This window comes from Taudactylus pleione, unplaced genomic scaffold, assembly GCF_031769625.1.
Source record: "Taudactylus pleione unplaced genomic scaffold, aTauple2 ptg000627l, whole genome shotgun sequence".
Classification (NCBI taxonomy): Eukaryota; Metazoa; Chordata; class Amphibia; order Anura; family Myobatrachidae; genus Taudactylus; species Taudactylus pleione.
In genome coordinates, this window is record NW_028285029.1 from 5,057,298 (window position 1) to 5,074,372 (window position 17,075).

A 17,075-nucleotide genomic window follows, 5' to 3' on the forward strand; every position below is an offset into this window, starting at 1 on the left:
ACAGTAGTCATGTCTTTCAAGTAGGTGATACGTTTCTTAACATGGTGACCAAAGAAAACTTCCACATATTCTGAAAAAGATGCTGTTAACGAATCTATTCCAGATATGATTTCAAATTCTTCCTGTTTTTTTTCGGTTCAGAACCCTGAAAGGACTGACCAGTGTGGGGGATAAAAAAATTGATTTTGCCTTATGAACCCAGTAGATTTTATTTGGGGCGGCTCTTACCTTGTTGGTTGTTATATGTGGTTCTAAACTTGTGGCTCATTCTATTCCATGCTTGTTGGTTGGGCCTTGTATAAAGAGCACTGGGATCTCTAGTCTTGTGCTGGACCAACTTTTAATTTTTTTCATAATCCAGTCTATCATTATTTCTCATGACCTTCACTACTCTAATTTTTCTTATTCAGAAGATTTTGAATTTCTTTCCTTATGTTCATTAATAAGGGACTCATTGTTTTAAAGTTATTTTCAATAAAAGTGCAGTTTTTCTTTTTTCTTTAATAATTAAATTATTCAAATTGACAGTGCAATCATTTAGAACTTTATCCCATTCCTCTATCAATTTGGCATTATCTGTACCAAAAGTGAGATTTTATTATCAATCTTTGTCTTCTAGATACCCTATAAACTTTGAGGAAATGCTCAAGTGCTTTAATTTCCCACCATAATTTGATCTCTTTAATCAGTTTTCTCTAAGTCCCAAAACAATGAATCCATATTATTGTTCACAATGGTAGAACTAGGTTCTCTTCTCATTAAATACACCTGTTTTAGTGTGAGCTGTGTTAGTGGTGTGTGCTAGTAAGTGGTAAATCATCTTTATTTTATAAATGATCAGTATTTGTGTCCATTGTGTGGTGCAGGAATGCATGTAGGAAGATGTTTTGGGGTCAGATCAGCAGTTAGGAATAGGGGTCCCCCGCTGAGTTAGTAGAGGTGGTGGAGGAAGAGCCTGCAGTGTGTGCCCTAGACAAGACCAGAACAGGGTGAAATGTGTTTTTTTACCAATGAGAACATTTTTTTACAACCTTGAATCATATTACATTTACCCTAATGAACACTAGTGCCTTATTGGTTGTATAAATTATTGCATACTGTATTTTGCTCCAAAGTGCAATGTTAGTGAGTCCTTCTGAGTATGTGACTGTTACTTATTGAATATAAGTGATCATATCTTTCTATCAGCATCAGTCAAACTGCATCTCTTCCAAACTAAAGTTTTGTTGACCCTTTTCCCTGAGTCCCATTTTAAACATCCATATTCATATATACTCCAGATTTAATAAATAGTGACACTAATTGTATGTTGAGTTTATTCAGTGCAATGTAATATAATAATAATAATAATAATAATAATAATAATAATGATAATCACTCATCATATAAACTCACATGGTTCTCATTTACTTTATATTTGTTTCTCATTCCATTATTGCTTAAAAATAAATACATATCATGCAAAGCTTGAGCCAGAATATAAACAGCACTATACACGTGGTAGGCCATTGGATCTTCATAATAATAGTCAAGACTTTGAAGATCCGTATTAGTGCAATTTCTAAGGGTTATGTTAATAAAAATTGGAATAAGCAAATTCTTAATAAGGTGTTTAGACCAACAGTGAAATTGAGTTATCCAGATATCCTCCAGTAATGGATCAATTGATTGAACTGATTGACTGACATAATTTAGAAATATTTCTACCTTAGGGATAATACATACAGGAAGTGAAAACACAAGGCTGCCATTCATGAATATTCCATATTTCTTGTGAAAAGCAATTTTGAACAATGATGACCATGAAGCTGTAAGAATAAAAGTCTTATTGACAATAAATTGAGCTATTCTGTGGATAAAATGTAAAAAGTGCATGGCATATGTGCCACAAATTATTATAATCTCAGCAGTAAAATGAGAAATATTCTCCATTAATGAAGTTTTAAAATTGTCATCAATATTAACCATTTTTAACCTAAATTCAATACATATCCCATGAGTGATTAACTCCCTGCTCAGCTGTTGGAGCTCCTGCTCTCCAGTGTCATCATCTGATGAAATTATCACAACCCAGTTCCAGCCAAACAGTTTCAATAACTTTACAATTGCCAAAAATTGCATCTTGTCATTGTGAATTGTTCGAAAAAAATGTGGATAAATCATTCTGTCACTCAGCAGAGGATCTCTTGCTCCATAACTGATCTAAAAAGAACATAAATTTATAGTTAGTTGACATAATAATCAATTATAACAATTTTATTTTCATAAACGTGTTTAAAACTGTAATATTGTTTTTTAATACTACAGGGGAACATGTTTGAACAAACAACGGTGCACATTTTAGTTTTCAAATTTTCTCTGCACAAATACTTGGTAAATCCATTTCTTGGATCAGAGTTGTTCTGTGCATGTTGAAAATTGTAACATAAGACAGTCACTACAAAATATTGATACTTTTTTAATCCTGGGTTAGAGCCAACTCTTTATTATTCTCTTCACTAGTGCTAATTGGACCAGATGTGATGTTTGTAAATTGTCAAAATAAGAGGACATTGTCTCTGTCATGTGTTACATTTCAATTCATTTCAATTCATGTGTTACATTGATTCATTTTTATTGATTTTCAGAAGACAAGTGTATTTTTCCATATTCAGTGCATCTTGTATGGAGCACAAAAGGCTTGATTCTGAGGGCCAAGTCTGCATCTTTATGCTAACATCATGGTCGATCTTATGAATAGTGAGATGCCCTCTTGCAGCATCTTGTGGCAGTACAAATTTGAATATTTATTATGAACATAATTCACAACCATAGTGGTTCAGAAGTGGCAGTGTAAATGATAAATGATTGCCAGGTTATAAAAAAGAATGTAAATACAAATCTATTCTAACTGAAGCCAAATACATAATACAAACCCAAGTGCTGTAGATAGACAGTTTTTCATAACTTTACAAGGGCCATAGGAGGCAGAAGAGCATTGTAATCAAAATGGAATAGCTGAGAACACAAGTTAAGCAATTAATTGAATCAGAGGTGGAAAGGCAGTTAACACTGTAGCAGGAACTTTCACTGGCATAGGGATGGTCATCGACCAGCAATGATTTCAAAACATCAATAGAGGCCACCAAATGTTAACTATTTTGGCCATTGATGGTAGAGAAACAATTGTTCTCCATCATCGATGAATGAGTGGGTGCTAATGTTTTTTCCTTGACAGTATGGAACTTAGCCCCACCCCCTGGCAGCCACTAAGCCACATATCCAGTTTTGATTTTCCCATGGCCCACCGCGACCACAGTAGTGATGGCCATCATTGGGGTGCAAACAATTTATAGTACACCATATATAGTTTTTGTGCCATCAATGGTAATCACCAATGGGTCTGTAAGCCACCCTCTGGGGAAATTCTATAAGTGCCTCCACCCAAGCTAGTTTGTATATGTGTTCATCGGTCAGCTTGGGAAAACCCAGAGGATTATGGTGTACAGTTATAAATTGAAATAAAATGATTTATCGATAATAATACCCATTTAGTTACAACATGTCATTTTTTTGGCAGATCCATTACTACTACCAAACAGGGCTCTTCATCCTTAGGTAAATACCCATTCTATGCTAATATAAATATAGGTTAATTTGTATATCTTGCAGAAAGTGTAACAGACGATACAATTGAGCAAATGAAACATACATTACTAATATACAGTTGAAATCAATATGTTAATACTGACATTGCAAGACTTCTAATAAAATATGTGTACATAAAACTATCCTATCTCATACAATGCCTTGCAGTATATACTTGCAATATGATAATCACAGTTGTGTGTGTCCAATGTTTATACTAGTGAGACTATATTTGGCAATTCTCACTCGGAAAAGGAAGTTTCATTCTCCCTATTTACATTCCTTACAATACTACTTCACTGTCTGCGTAGCTGTTGAGCTAATTCAGATGAAATAGTATGATTGATCTCATTATCCCTTTGCTGAAAAATATTCCAAAAACTTATAATGTAAGTACTGTATTGATCTTGAATTTGGCTGAAATGAAACTTCTTCCTCCAGTAGATGATGTAATCATTATATTGTGGATGATATATTGGATACACCAGGAGAGAGTAAATTCAAGAACTGACAGTCTATAATAATATACATGTAGTGCAGGATCGCCAGAATAATAAGTGTTTAAATTTCTGACAATATAATTTACATATCACTCTCAGGTAATTGGTAACAGATTAATAAATTAGTGGTAGGCAACACATCAATATAAATACCATATAATTCTCTCTAGGCTTTTAGTGAAAGTATCGATCCACTCTCTTTAAGACCTGGCCCAATGATCTTCCAACTTCCTCTGCTCTATCTATCAACACTGGAATGAGGTAATATTGATTGCTGACAATCTCTTGAAAGTGCTATGTCCCTCAACTTCCCCTCTTTGGCAGAAATAATTTCCTAGTAATGTCCTAGTAGCCTCTTCTGATTGAAAGTAAACAATGTTTGCAGATTGTAAATATGGTAACTATAATAAGCGCTTATAGGTCTGCAATCATCTCCTCCTCTAAGCTGAATATCTACTCACACAACTCAGCTGTTTAATTCAAAAGTGGCAGACTAGTGACCTGCTGCTGACTGGGCTATGTTAATCAGATTCACTGACCATCCTTGCCTTCAATCAGAGCCGAAGTTCTGTGATGCCTCACAGTCTCACCTCAGACCCGCCTCCTGTCAGAACTAAGTGGCTGCAGCAGTGCTCCCTCGATGCTCTCATCGGACCACTGGAGGTGTCTCTCCACAGCTGTCTGTTTATTTGGTTACCCCTCTGATCAAGAACCTCAAACTGCCACTATGTCCTCACTGGCTCCCAAAACCTGTCCCCTCAGCACCGCTAGCCAGCTCTCAAGTAATCTGGTATAAGGATACAGGTCAGTAGGCTCTCAAGGGTAAACCAACCACTCTCCAACTGCCAAAGCATGTCATCCTCCATCCCACTGACCACACTGATCCCTTCTCTCACTTCAGGCATTAGCCCCACTCCTGTGCCATTTCTAAATCCTTCTACATGCATCCAGAATAATACCAACAATATCCCATTTAGTGCACACGGCTCAAATATGTATAGAAATGAGTTGGCCCACCTCTTTACAATATAAAGGCTTTCACCAAACAAATTAACAAAGTGGATAACAATAATACAAATAAATGGATTCAATTATATACAATAAAATATTCATATGTCGGGTCTTTTTATACCCCATTCTCTGGCCCCTGACATATCTGTTAACACTAAGGAACTCATTCAAACCTGGTCACTAAGTTGCACTCACTCTGGGCGATGGTTGGCCATCTGCGCATGCATATAAGTCGCAGTGTGCATGCGCAAAACTAGTCACTGTGATGGTCAATCGTGCACTTGTTGTACATAGACAGGATTCTATTTTGAGTGACAATCCCATTTGTGGTGGGATAACAGGGGAAGGAGCTCGTGAATGGGGGAGTGGTTCTGTGAATGCAGGCGTGTCTGACTGTGAAAACTGAGTTTAATGGGAATGCATAATTAGCAAAGTAGCATCATTCCACACATGGCTTGGCTGTATTTCTGGCTTAACTGATCACACTACTTGCGGTGGGGTAAGGCTATCACAAGTGCTGTGAGCAGTTCCAATGGCATTCAATGTTCCCAATTATTCACACACTTACTGGAGATGATGTGTGCTAAGAGTGAAAATGGTCGTCCTTATGCTCAGGTGTGTGCTCACTGCGTTCACTGTCAAATACATAGAGGGCATCCTTAAGCCTGTCAGTGTGATTGTGGGATTTTCATACCTGGCCCCTTTAGCCAGCGAGACAGCGGAGCTTAGCTACCAGGTCTGAATGAGCTCCTAAGTGTCTTACAGGTTCATAGATGGTAACATTTAATGGACACCCCACTGATGGCTATCCCTACACTGGGATGGAGTCTAACCTCTCCCTGTCTAATTAAACCCCCCAGCTAATCACAAACTTATGATCATATGACCACTGCAGAGTTCAGCTTGTTCAATTAAATATTAATCTAAACACAGTTGTAGTTGTGGCAGTTGCAGCATATTCTACCAAATAGATGAAACTTTTGGGGTATAATTTTATATCAGTAGTAATTAATTTTAGAACTATTTTACAAATATATGTTCATAGTGTTGAACATGACAAAAGGTTGTATTGAAAATTAGTCATTTTTCTCTGAACTCCTCAACATTGTATGGTTAAAAGAGTGTCAATTATATACTCATTGCTTGTTTGGACTTTTGCACTGTCTATAAACTGTAATAGACACAGAGAGAAAGAAGACTAGTTTTTTGGGGCACTGCTATGAAAAATAGTTTTAAATTAAAACTTAACTTTTAATAAATTAGTACATAAAATTATAGTTGATACAAACAAAAGACAAACATCATTCACATCTAACATATAAGTGACAGTCATAAACTGAACATAAAGTTACAGTCTGTCGATGCAAATATAAAATGATTGAATCAATTATGTGCCTAATTGGCTTTAATAATGACACACACAGAGTTCCACAGATTAATCAAAATCAATCTAAACACTGTCAGAAAAACAGCCAGGTTTGCCTAGTTATAATACATCACTAATCTAGCTGTAGGTATAACATAGGGACTGGGAATAGTGTAGAGTTTGTACATAAATCAGCAAATTTCTTAAACTTTACATCTATAACAATCCTTAGTAATTCCTAGAGTGATCATAAATCCCTAAAATGCATGCATAAAGAAAATGAATAGCTTTTAATAACAGTTAGGCATGCTTGCTCAGGAGTATGATTGCACATGAACCAATCACAGCACAATCTCAGCATATATGTCATATACCATTAGACAGAAAATAGCAGAGATAAATCACAGTGCATAATTGCTTGCCTATATGAAAGACTAATCTGACTTTCCAGAACTATAGTTGGTTCAGCGTACAGAAAAATTGACCCCTGCCAGCAATTAACATTTCCCCTAGGTTTAAACCATAAGCAAGCATACAGAATGACAAGGTACATTCAGTACTTGTAAAGATTGTGTAACAGATACTAGACTGCTAGATGACATGCATAGTATTAACCTCCGGAGACCTTGTGTCACAATACTAAGTCATAGAGTTCTAAAATCAGATACAAAGTTGCAAGCTCGCACGTCTACACAGAGAATATGCAACACTGTAACACAGTGGTAACCACACTGCCAAATACTTAGCTAATGCTGTGGGTAATAACCACCCATCCAGGGGCTGCTATTCAGCATGTATTATTACCAAACAGTTGCAAAAAAGCCTCTCCTGGATTTAATCCATAAGCAAGCATGTAAGGTGAGAAAATATACATACAGTGCTTGCCAAGTTATAAACAGTGCCAGACTGCTAGATGACATGCATAGTATTATCCTCCGGGGGATTTTTCTGTATCATGATACCAAAAAAACACACAGAGCCCTAAACCAGATACAAAGTAACAAACTTGCACATCTGTGCGGAGAATATATAGTGGTTAGAAGCAGTGGTATCCACAATGCCATATACTTAGCTCATGTAATGGATAAAGATCACCCATCCAGAGAGCAGCAATTCAGTATGTGTAAATGCAGCAAGCGGAGATCTGTATGTGTGTATCAGTGAGGGACAGGTCAGAGCAGTGAGAGCAGTGGGAGACTTCTACCATGCGACTTCACAGGATGGTGCCCAGCCGCTCCGCCCACTGACCTCATTCTATTGCCTCATGATGACGTACGTTTCGCACTCAAAGGGGCTTGGTCACATCATTGTGACATATGCCTGGGGAATCCCTTTCTTTAAGGAGAAAACAGACCAATCAGATGTGGTCAGTTTCAAACTTCTCCAGCTCCCAGTAGGTAACCCTGGTGATTGAATTAACACAAATGTAATCCATTATAGTGCCATTCACTGATAGCAGTAGTAATTGAGGGCGGTACTAGATGCCATATAAATCCTTGATTATGGGATGTCCATGTGCCCATATATATATATATTTATATATATATAGACACGGTGTTACTCCTATGGGCAGTATGGCAACCCCCAGAGGAAGAAAACAAAACACAGGAGGCACTCCCTTGTAGAAAAATAGAAAGAAAAGTGTATATACTTATAACATGATGCAAAGGCGGAACAGCAATATGTCAACGTTTCAAGGTCCGCAGACCTTGTCGTCAGGACTGTACATATAGTAACAAAACACAAAGTGACTGGGGCTTACCTTAAATAGGGAGCTGTGTAGGTGAAAAGGTGCTGAAGGGACAGGGCGGCAGGCATACCGCCCATAGGAGTAACATCGTGTCTATAGTTTTCATTTAGGACGGCACCCCGTACCTCGCTGCTTTCACTGAGTGATGAACTTTTGCAGTCTATATATATATATATATATATATATATATATATATATATATCTTAAGACAGAGACACTAAAGGGAATGGAAGTGATCATAATCCAAAATAAAATAAAGTATAGACTCATCATTTTAATGGACAAAAAAACAATTATGTTCCACTAAATGTTATTAGAACATACTCAGTAGATGTCATCATTAATTAACATAGTGATAAAACGGTTCAAAGAGTGATTAGGACAATTTGTTAATTCAAAGGTAATGATAGTAACTAGTGGATTAATCATACCCATAGCTCAAACACCATGTATATACATTGTAACTAAACATATTGCACTGACTACACATTCTAAATGAGTTTAATATTTACTAAGAGGAAATGCAGCATAACTGTATGTTATCCAAAATTTCTTGGAACTTGGAGAGCATATGGCTGCCTCATGGGTAAATAGACTTGGAATAAATTCAATAATTAATAAATGTGTGTTAATCATAATGGAACATTCAATTTGTTGATATAGTAAAAGCAGCTGTAAATTCACTATTACTCAATAATAAACAACTTGAAATATAATCATAACAAATCTCTGAAGGGGGCTTATAATAATCACAAATTGAGTGCCTTATATAAGTTTCTCATATATTAATATTCATAAACTAAGTCCCCATATAGATAGATGTGACCTAGTATATTACAAAACACAATACCATAGAGCTAATTTTCATGCTCCTAATGTCAGGTAAAATATCTTATCACAATCAGTGAACATGCTATATACATGTATTGGGAGTAATATTGAACACAAACTGCCCTAATGAATATCATCCCAAGGGAAATTCAATAGGAAAAGTAATAAATTGATATTGGACAAGGCAACCACATAGTATTCAAAGATTAGAATTTAAAGAAAGGGACTTTAGTTGATGTATTCATTCAGCCCCCCCCCGGAGATTAAATGAACAACACAGTAGGTGTCTGCGCTGATGTCAATACATAAAACACATGTCTGGATAATATATCATAAAAATGTATGTATACATATATTAAGAATATATAAATGAACTGCAGTTCAATAATACAATTAGATATACACACATAAAAAGAAAAAAACAAACAAATATATCTAAATACTGTCAATGTACAATATAGAAAAAAATGACTAAATATGTTGTTGCATCCAAGTCGACATACTAATATTGCACTGTGACAGTACATAGGACTTCTGATTAAATGAAGCTGGAAATTAGGCAATTATCTATATTCCCAGCATCCATTATCACCTGTAACGCATAGTGAGTGATTCTGATACTAGATGAAAAACGTGTCCAAAAACAGAACCTGCTAGCACATAGAAGGGATGTCTTAAACGGATGAATAAATCCTATGATAAAATGAAAATTGATAAGGTTGCAGACTCTGGAGCCAGAGATACTCCTAACAACCTCAAATTGAATCCTTAATCCCACTAGTTTGTAGGCTGGAACGAGCTCCCCAAATCCTTACCCTGTCAGGGTTCCCCAAAATGGTAGTGCAGCCAATGTGTGTGGCTAGGTCGCGCCGCTGCGGCAGCTCCCGACCAGACTGTAAGATAGGGTGGTGCCGCTCCGGCGGCTCCTGACTGACCTGAGAGGCTAGGTCGCGCTGCTCCGGTGGCTTGCGACCGGACTATGGGAACCAGGGATGATGAGACAATGTGCGGAGAGTTCAACTCAGCATGCAGACTCTGGAAAGATGAAACAAAGTGACAACTGCTGACTCCACGTGTGTGGCCGCAGATGTATCCAAGCACAAATACTGATGTATAATACGGCAACTGCCGCCAGTAATTGAAGTGTGTAAATCCAGAAATACCACACAATAGGTGTTTATAGACTGCAGTCAGCTGAATCCTTGACGTGTTTCTCCCCCTTGCCAGGGGTTTTTTCAAAAGGCAGAGAAGAAAAAATCTCTCCCAAGCAGAGGGTCTTTTTAAAGGGAATCCGATTAATCAATTAGTGATAATTCAGTCCATCAGTGTGGCTAGCATTCTCAAGCTAAATACCATAGATATACAGCTGAAAACCCTTAATTAAAAGTTATATACAGACACAAAAAGAGATGGATCTATAAGGACACAAATAGCTGGCTCTAAAAAATAATAAATAATAATAAAATAATAAATTCTCAGTTCAAAATATACTTCAAATACTATAAATATGAAGTACACATTGTACATATACAAAACAAATAAGCCTGCAAGAGAAAATAATATATAAAAATAAATAAATGTACATTTAAATGAACAACAAAAACATCATAAAAAATATATATAAAAATTACAATTAATAAACCCCACAAATGTAGAATAACATAAACAGAGTATGACACCAATGATCTGGACTATATATCTGTTCAAAACTCCATATCTATTGTCTCATTTAGGCCATCGGGACACATGGTGCGCAATATATGTATCCAGAATGCCACTCTCATATACAATCTGCGATATCTATCGCCCCCTCTTGGTGTTGGTGCTATAGACTCGATACCAACAATGGTCAAAGCATGAACTACATTAAAATGTCTAGGAACACTGTGTCTCTAATAACCATTCATAATGTTCCTCCTATGCTCACAGAACCTTGTCTTGAGAGACCTAATGGTGCGTCCAATATATTGTAATTTGCACGAACATTGTAATAAATAGGTAATATAAGTGCTCTTACAATTTATAAAGGACTTAATTGGAAACCTCCTATCAGAATCTTTGCCCATAAAGGTCATAGTACTATGTCTAATATGATTACAGGTAATACAACGAGTATGACCGCACCTATAACACCCAATAATTCTAGTAGATAAATCAAATAAATTATGACCGTCTGATTGAATAATATTATTGGATGTTTTATTAGTGACTTTATTCTTATCCTTATCTGTATTCCTAATCTTGTTCTTAAAGAAGCTCGGGGCAAGTATATTCTTTAGATTATTTGCTCTTTTAAAAACAACCATCGGACCCAATACAACCTCTAATTTCAAGAGAGGATCCATTAGTAAAATCTTAGAATTCTTTTTTATAATGTTTTTAATTTTATGTGCGCAACAATTATATTTAGAGACAAAGATATTAGATTTATCTGAAACCTATCTGTTCATTTTCTTTTTACTATTATCACCTCTACCCACTAAACCTAATAAATCAGTTCTGTTTAATTTTGACACTGAATTAATTGCCCTATGTAGTATCGTTTCAGGGTAATTTTTTCCTTTAAACACTTTTACCAAAGTAGCAGCTTGTTACTAATAAGATTTATTATTAGAACAATTGCGATGACTACGTCGCAATTGTCCTGATGGAATATTCTCCAACCATTTCTTATTATGATTACTATGGTAATCTATATAGTTATAAGAATCAACTTCCTTCCGATATGTACATGTGTGTATACAATTCTCTATTATATCTAGCCTAATGTCCAGAAAGGTGCTAGTTTGGGAGTGACAAGTGCTGGTGAATTTAAGATTAAAATCATTAGAATTCAAATAACTAATAAACTCAGAAGCAGACTCCTCATCCCCCTCCCAAATGAAAAATAAATCATCTAAAAATCTTCGATAGAGGACCAGGTTCTCACCGAATCTGCCACCCCATATATATGCATCTTCAAATCGACCCATATAGAGGTTAGCAAAACTCGGTGCGAACCAGGTCTCCATCGCGGTGCCGCTGCACTGTAAATAAAATTGGTGATCAAACAAAAAATAATTGTGTTTGATAATAAATGAAATTGATGACAAAATAAAATCATGCTGCCTCTCTGAGACCACATCATCTCTCATCAAATAGAATCCTGTGGCCTCTATACCACCCTCATGTGGGATATTGGTATAGAGGGAACTTACATCACAGTTCAGGAGTAAATAACTAGATTTCAATTTTATATCTGATAGACAATTCAAAAAGTCAGTGGTATCTCTGAGATGTGATCTAAGAGAAGCAGCGTGAGGTTGTAGAAAGTGATCAACATAAAATGATAAATTGGCTGTGAGTGACCCAACACCAGAAATTATAGGACGACCCAGTGGACAAGATAAATCTTTGTGTACTTTCGGAAGGTGATAATAAGTGGAAATGATTGGGTGAATGGGAAATAAAAAATCTAATTCCTTTCTGGAAATTATACCATCAGTCAATGCCTCATCCAACAACATTTTTAATTTATTCTGAAAACAAATGGTTAGATTTTGGGGGAGGGTGTGATAATAGGTCTTATCAGAAAGGAGCCACACAGCTTCCTTTAGATAATCCTCAACATCTTGTATCACTACCGATCCCCCCTTGTCCACTGACTTAATAATAATCATAGAATCTGAAGAAAGTTCTTTCATTGCTGGTAATTCTTGATGGGAAAGATTCTGTTTGTACTTAAAAATCTCCTGTTCTCTCTCACACATCATCCTAAAGTTCTCCAAAGTCTTCCTAAAGAACGTGTCTATACAGGAGTTCTTGTATTGTAAAGGAAAAAACTTAGATTTGTTCACAAATTTGGAAGTATTCCCAAGACAGTTAACATCATAGACAGGAATCTCATCCAATGTAGAGTCCTGTTCCAACAATAACTCTTCTAAAATAAAAATAGCCTCCTCATCCTCTTTGTCCAAAATAACTGGATCACATGCCACATCTGACTTTTTAAGTCTTTTATTGGCAAAATATCTTTTGCGACATAAACTTCGTACATATCGATTTAACTACAAATAATTCAAAAAAATTAGGTTTTGATGACAGGGCAAATTTGAGACCCCTACTCAATAAATTCATATGTTCCTCAGAAAGTACTTTAGAGGATAAATTAATTACAGCTCTTGAATAGCCTCTGTCTTTGGACCCCAGGAGTATTTTCTTTCTTTTTGAAACCACACGTCATCCTCTGACTCCTCTAACCCTGAATTTCTTCTTCTTTTTGGTGTCGCAGCTTGAAGAGGATAATACCTGTTCCTCATTAATAGGTTGGATACGGGTTTCAGGCTCTGATAATTCAGATCCCTTTCCTGATGTGGATGAAAAACCGGTGGCCCGTTTCTCTGAGAAAAACTGGTCTTGGGTCTTACTACTCTATTTTCTTCACATATAGATACTCTGGGTTTGGTACTTTTCCAACCAGACCTAGCTGGAGTTTTTATCTTAGGCGAAGGAAATTTACCTGAATCTAATTGGTCCCTAGATAAATACTTGTGGTCCCATCTAGGTCCTGGGTGTGGGTGTTTGTTATATGTTCTAACCATATTGTTTTGATAGTCTCTACTTTCTCAAATATATTTAGCATTTTTTCTATCAATTATCTCTTTTTCAAATTTCTCAACCCTCTGATTGGTTAAACAATCCCTTTCTTGAAAGAGAGGGTGATCTTTTTGAGATTCTCAATTCGTTCTTATTATCTCTATTTCCACTAAAAGCTTCATCAGTGAAACTGAGCATAAATCAAGGATACTATCCCACTTTGCACTAAATTCAGTATCATCTTGAAAAGAGGACCTCTTGAAGACTCTTAGACCTCTAGGTATAATTTTATTCTTGATATATTTTTGCAGCATACACATATCAAGCCAATGACGGGTCGCTGTCTTCAAATGATCCTCTAGTTTAAAAAAGGATCTAAAAAGATTCTCATTATTCCCATTATCTATCTCTATAGTAGGACTATTAAAATAATCATGTCTCCTCTTGTATCTGTCTTTACAACAATTCAATGACATAATGCAAACTAATTACTCTCAATAAAATATATATAAATGCAAATACCTAAAACTTGACAGTATATTGAACAAAATCTGCTGCACCAATGCAGAAACAAAAAGGTGTATAAAAGAAAATATGGCGCTCTTTTTGTTCAGATACTATCTAGTATAAACACCTGCAGCTGACACCAGAGGAATTCCTGCAGAATTACCTCACACAAAAATTAAATAAACAACACAGTAGGTGTCTGCGCTGATGTAAATACAAAAAACACATGTCTGGATAAATATATCATAAAAATGTATGTATACATATATTAAGAATATATAAATGAACTGCAGATCAATAATACAATTAGATATACACACATAAAAAGAAAAAAACAAACAAATATATCTAAATACTGTCAATGTACAATATAGAAAAAAATGACTAAATATGTTGTTGCATCCAAGTCGACATACCAATTTTGCACTGTGACAGTACATAGGACTTCTGATTAAATGAAGCTGGAAATTAGGCATTTATCTATATTCCCAGCATCCGTTATCACCTGTAATGCATAGTGAGTGATTCTGATACTAGATGAAAAACGTGTCCAAAAACAGAACCTGCTAGCACATAGAAGGGATGTCTTAAACGGATGAATAAATCCTATGATAAAATGAAAATTGATAAGGTTGCAGACTCTGGAGCCAGAGATACTCCTAACAACCTCAAATTGAATCCTTAATCCCACTAGTTTGTAGGCTGGAACGAGCTCCCCAAATCCTTACCCTGTCTGGGTTTCCCAAAATGGTAGTGCAGCCAATGTGTGTAGCTAGGTCGCGCCGCTGTGGCAGCTCCCGACCAGACTGTAAGGCAGGGTGGCACCGCTCTGGCGGCTCCCGACTGACCTGAGAGGCTAGGTCGCGCTGCTCCGGTGGCTCCCGGCCGGACTGTAAGGCTGTGTCGCACTGCTCCGGTGGCTCCTGACCGGACTATGGGAACCAGGGATGATGAGACAATGTGCAGAGTGTTCACCTCAGCATGCAGACTCTGGAAAGATGAAACAAAGTGACAACTACTGACTCCACATGTGTGGCCGCAGATGTATCCAAGCACAAATACTGATGTATAATACGGCAACTGCCGCCAGTAATTGAAGTGTGTAAATCCAGAAATACCACACAATAGGTGTTTGAATACTGTAGTCAGCTGAATCCTTGACGCGTTTCTCCCCCTTGCCAGGGTTTTTTTCAAAAGGCAGAGAAGATAAAATCCCTCCAAAGCAGAGGGCCTTTTTAAAGGGAATCCGATTAATCAATTAGTGATAATTCAGTCCATCACTGTGGCTAGCATTCTCAAGCTAAATACCATAGATATACAGCTGAAAACCCTTAATTAAAAGTTATATACAGACACAAAAAGCGATGGATCTTTAAGGACACAAATAGCTGGCTCTAAAAAATAATAAATAATAAAATAATACATTCTCAGTTCAAAATATACTTCAAATACTATAAATATGAAGTACACATTGTACATATACAAAACAAATAAGCCTGCACAAGAAAATAATATATAAAAATAAATAAATGTACATTTAAATGAACAACAAAAACATCATAAAAAATATATATAAAAATTACAATTAATAAACCCCACAAATGTAGAATAACATAAATAGAGTATGACACCAATGATCTGGACTATATATCTGTTCAAAACTCCATATCTATTGTCTCATTTAGGCCATCTGGACACATGGTGCGCAATATATGTATCCAGAATGCCTCTCTCATTTACAATCTGCGATATCTATCTCTTGGTGTTGGTGCTATAGACTCGATACCAACAATGGTCAAAGACCCTGGATCCTTAGCATGAACTACATTAAAATGTCTAGGAACACTGTGTCTCTAATAACCATTCATAATGTTCCTCCTATGCTCACAGAACCTTGTCTTGAGAGACCTAATGGTGCGTCCAATATATTGTAATTTGCACGAACATTGTAATAAATAGGTAATATAAGTGCTCTTACAATTTATAAAGGACTTAATTGGAAACCTCCTATCAGAATCTTTGCCCATAAAGGTCATAGTACTATGTCTAATATGATTACAGGTAATACAACGAGTATGACCGCACCTATAACACCCAATAATTCTAGTAGATAAATCAAATAAATTATGACCATCTGATTGAATAATATTATTGGATGTTTTATTAGTGACTTTATTCTTATCCTTATCTGTATTCCTAATCTTGTTCTTAATGAAGCTCGGGGCAAGTATATTCTTTAGATTATTCGCTCATTTAAAAACAACCATCGGACCCGATACAACCTCTAATTTCAAGAGAGGATCCATTAGTAAAATCTTAGAAATCTTTTTCATAATATTTTTAATTTTATGTGCGCAACAATTATATTTAGAGACAAAGATATTAGATTTATCGGAAACCTCTCAGTTGATTTTCTTTTTACTCTTTTATACCCCCCCGGAGAGAGAGCTCCCAATCTAAAAGTCCAAAAACTCTCACGCCTTAAGAGTTCTTGTGTTAGATCGCCACCTCTTATCCCTAAACGTACTTGCTCAAGACCAAAAGCCTTGAGATTTTTCAAATTTCCATTGTATTTTTGATAGAAATGTTTAGCTACCACTGTCAGCTGTTTAAACTTGGCAAGATCTGAGGCAGCATTTCTCACATTGCCCACATGTTCTAAAATGCGTTGTTGTAGCATTCTCGTTGTCATGCCTATGTATTTCATATTGCAGTCGCATGTGACACAATAAATTACACCTTTAGTTCTTTAGTTGATCTAGTTCATGATTTTCATGTCATGACCATATTTAGCTGTCACTTCTTTTGTCTTGGTCATATAGAGACATGCTTTGCATGATCCGCATGGGTATGAGCCTTTTATTCTAGATGGTATATCATTTGTATGTTTAAAATTACTCTGAGTAAG

At 36.1% G+C, this 17,075-nt stretch overlaps 1 protein-coding gene across 1 annotated transcript; it reads right to left on the reverse strand.

Annotated features, from left to right (window-relative positions):
- Window positions 1-1,374: 1,374 nt before the first annotated feature.
- Window positions 1,375-16,847, reverse strand: LOC148479277 (extracellular calcium-sensing receptor-like). Its single transcript, XM_088454693.1, has 3 exons — window positions 16,695-16,847; window positions 12,709-13,131; window positions 1,375-2,202 (listed from the first exon to the last, which is right to left on the reverse strand). The coding sequence occupies exons 1-3, from the start codon at window positions 16,845-16,847 to the stop codon at window positions 1,375-1,377; spliced, it is 1,404 nt and encodes a 467-aa protein (XP_088310819.1).
- Between the last annotated feature and the right edge of the window lie 228 nt (window positions 16,848-17,075).

Coding starts and splice junctions, on each gene's coding strand:
- LOC148479277 (XM_088454693.1), bottom strand. CDS start 16,847: ATGCTACAACAACGCATTTTAGAACATGTGGGCAATGTGAGAAATGCT. Junction 13,132..16,694: donor AGGCTTTTGGTCTTGAGCAA/GTACGTTTAGGG, acceptor AATTATTTGTAG/TTAAATCGATATGTACGAAG. Junction 2,203..12,708: donor CAGTGGACAAGGGGGGATCG/GTAGTGATACAA, acceptor TGTTCTTTTTAG/ATCAGTTATGGAGCAAGAGA.